Genomic DNA, 1,106 nt, shown 5'->3' with positions numbered 1-1,106 from the left:
CAGGTCCATTTTACCATTTTTTTTTACCAATGTTTCATCACTAAATGTGTATAGTACAATCTGTATTAAAGTTCAATATTTTATACACATAAGTACAACAAGCTGAAAACAAAGATGTTGTTATGTTTTATTTCTTCAGGCTCTCGGAAACAGAAGAAGAGCAATGAACTCCGAATAATTTTGGTGGGGAAGACAGGAGCGGGGAAGAGTGCAGCGGGAAACACCATCCTGGGGAGGGAAGCGTTCCAGTCTGAAATGTCTGCTTCTTCCTGGACAACTCAATGCAAGAGGGCTGAGGGAGAGGTCGGAGGTCAAAAGGTTGCCGTCATTGACACCCCGGGGCTGTTTGACACTAATTTCACTCAAGATGAAGTGCTGAAGAGGATCCAGACGTGTATTTCTCTCTCTGCCCCTGGTCCTCATGCCTTCCTGGTGGTCCTGAAGCTGGGCAGGTTTACCCAGGAAGAGAAAGACACCGTGAGGATGATTCAAAGCATTTTTGGCGAGGAGTCAGCCAAATACTCACTAGTGTTGTTCACACATGGAGACAAACTAAAGAAACAAACCATTGAAAGCTTTGTTTCAAAGAGCGAAGAACTCAAAGAGCTCATCCAGGTATGTTACGGGAGATATCACGTCTTCAACAACCAAGTGACAGACCAGGAACAGACTGAGCAGCTCCTGGAGAAAATATTCAGAATGACTCAAGAGAACGACGGAGGCCACTACACTGCACAGATGTTCAGGAGAGCGAAAAAGGCTTTAAAGAAAGAAAAACGGAGACTTTCAAAGGAGCTGAAGGCAGTAGAGCAGCAGAGGAAGAAGAACCTGAAGGCTGAAGTTAAGAGGGAAATTAATTTAACAGGAGGATCACCGAAACACCATAAATGTCTTCTGCAGTAGGAGGTGGAGGTACTTGTTTTTTGCAGAAAGTTTTGTTTATCAAGTCTTATGGTTAAATCAGTTTTCTGGAGGTTGTGCTAAGCGTCATGTAAATAATAAAAAACTAAAAGAAGGGTCATATTCATTTTTAGACAGGCATTGTTTGTAATAAAATGTAATATAATCTAAACACAGTCTTGTCTTGGGGCGGCTGTGGCTCAGAG

The 1,106-nt window shown here is 42.6% G+C and overlaps 1 protein-coding gene across 1 annotated transcript; it reads left to right on the top strand.

Annotated features, from left to right (window-relative positions):
• The first annotated feature begins 114 nt into the window (after positions 1-114).
• Positions 115-993, top strand: LOC118337190 (GTPase IMAP family member 9-like). The gene has a single exon (XM_035674097.1). It carries the CDS (start codon positions 115-117, stop codon positions 901-903), a length of 789 nt encoding a protein of 262 aa, XP_035529990.1. The 3' UTR covers positions 904-993.
• The last annotated feature ends 113 nt before the right edge of the window (positions 994-1,106 follow it).

This window comes from Morone saxatilis, unplaced genomic scaffold, assembly GCF_004916995.1.
Source record: "Morone saxatilis isolate NCDOM2014 unplaced genomic scaffold, NCSU_SB_2.0 Contig3, whole genome shotgun sequence".
In the NCBI taxonomy this organism is placed as follows: domain Eukaryota; kingdom Metazoa; phylum Chordata; class Actinopteri; family Moronidae; genus Morone; species Morone saxatilis.
This window is presented reverse-complemented; position numbering and strand designations above follow the sequence as displayed.

What these genes read in the sequence shown, in the direction of transcription:
- LOC118337190 (XM_035674097.1), top strand. Translation starts at nt 115, where the DNA reads ATGTTGTTATGTTTTATTTCTTCAGGCTCTCGGAAACAGAAGAAGAGC.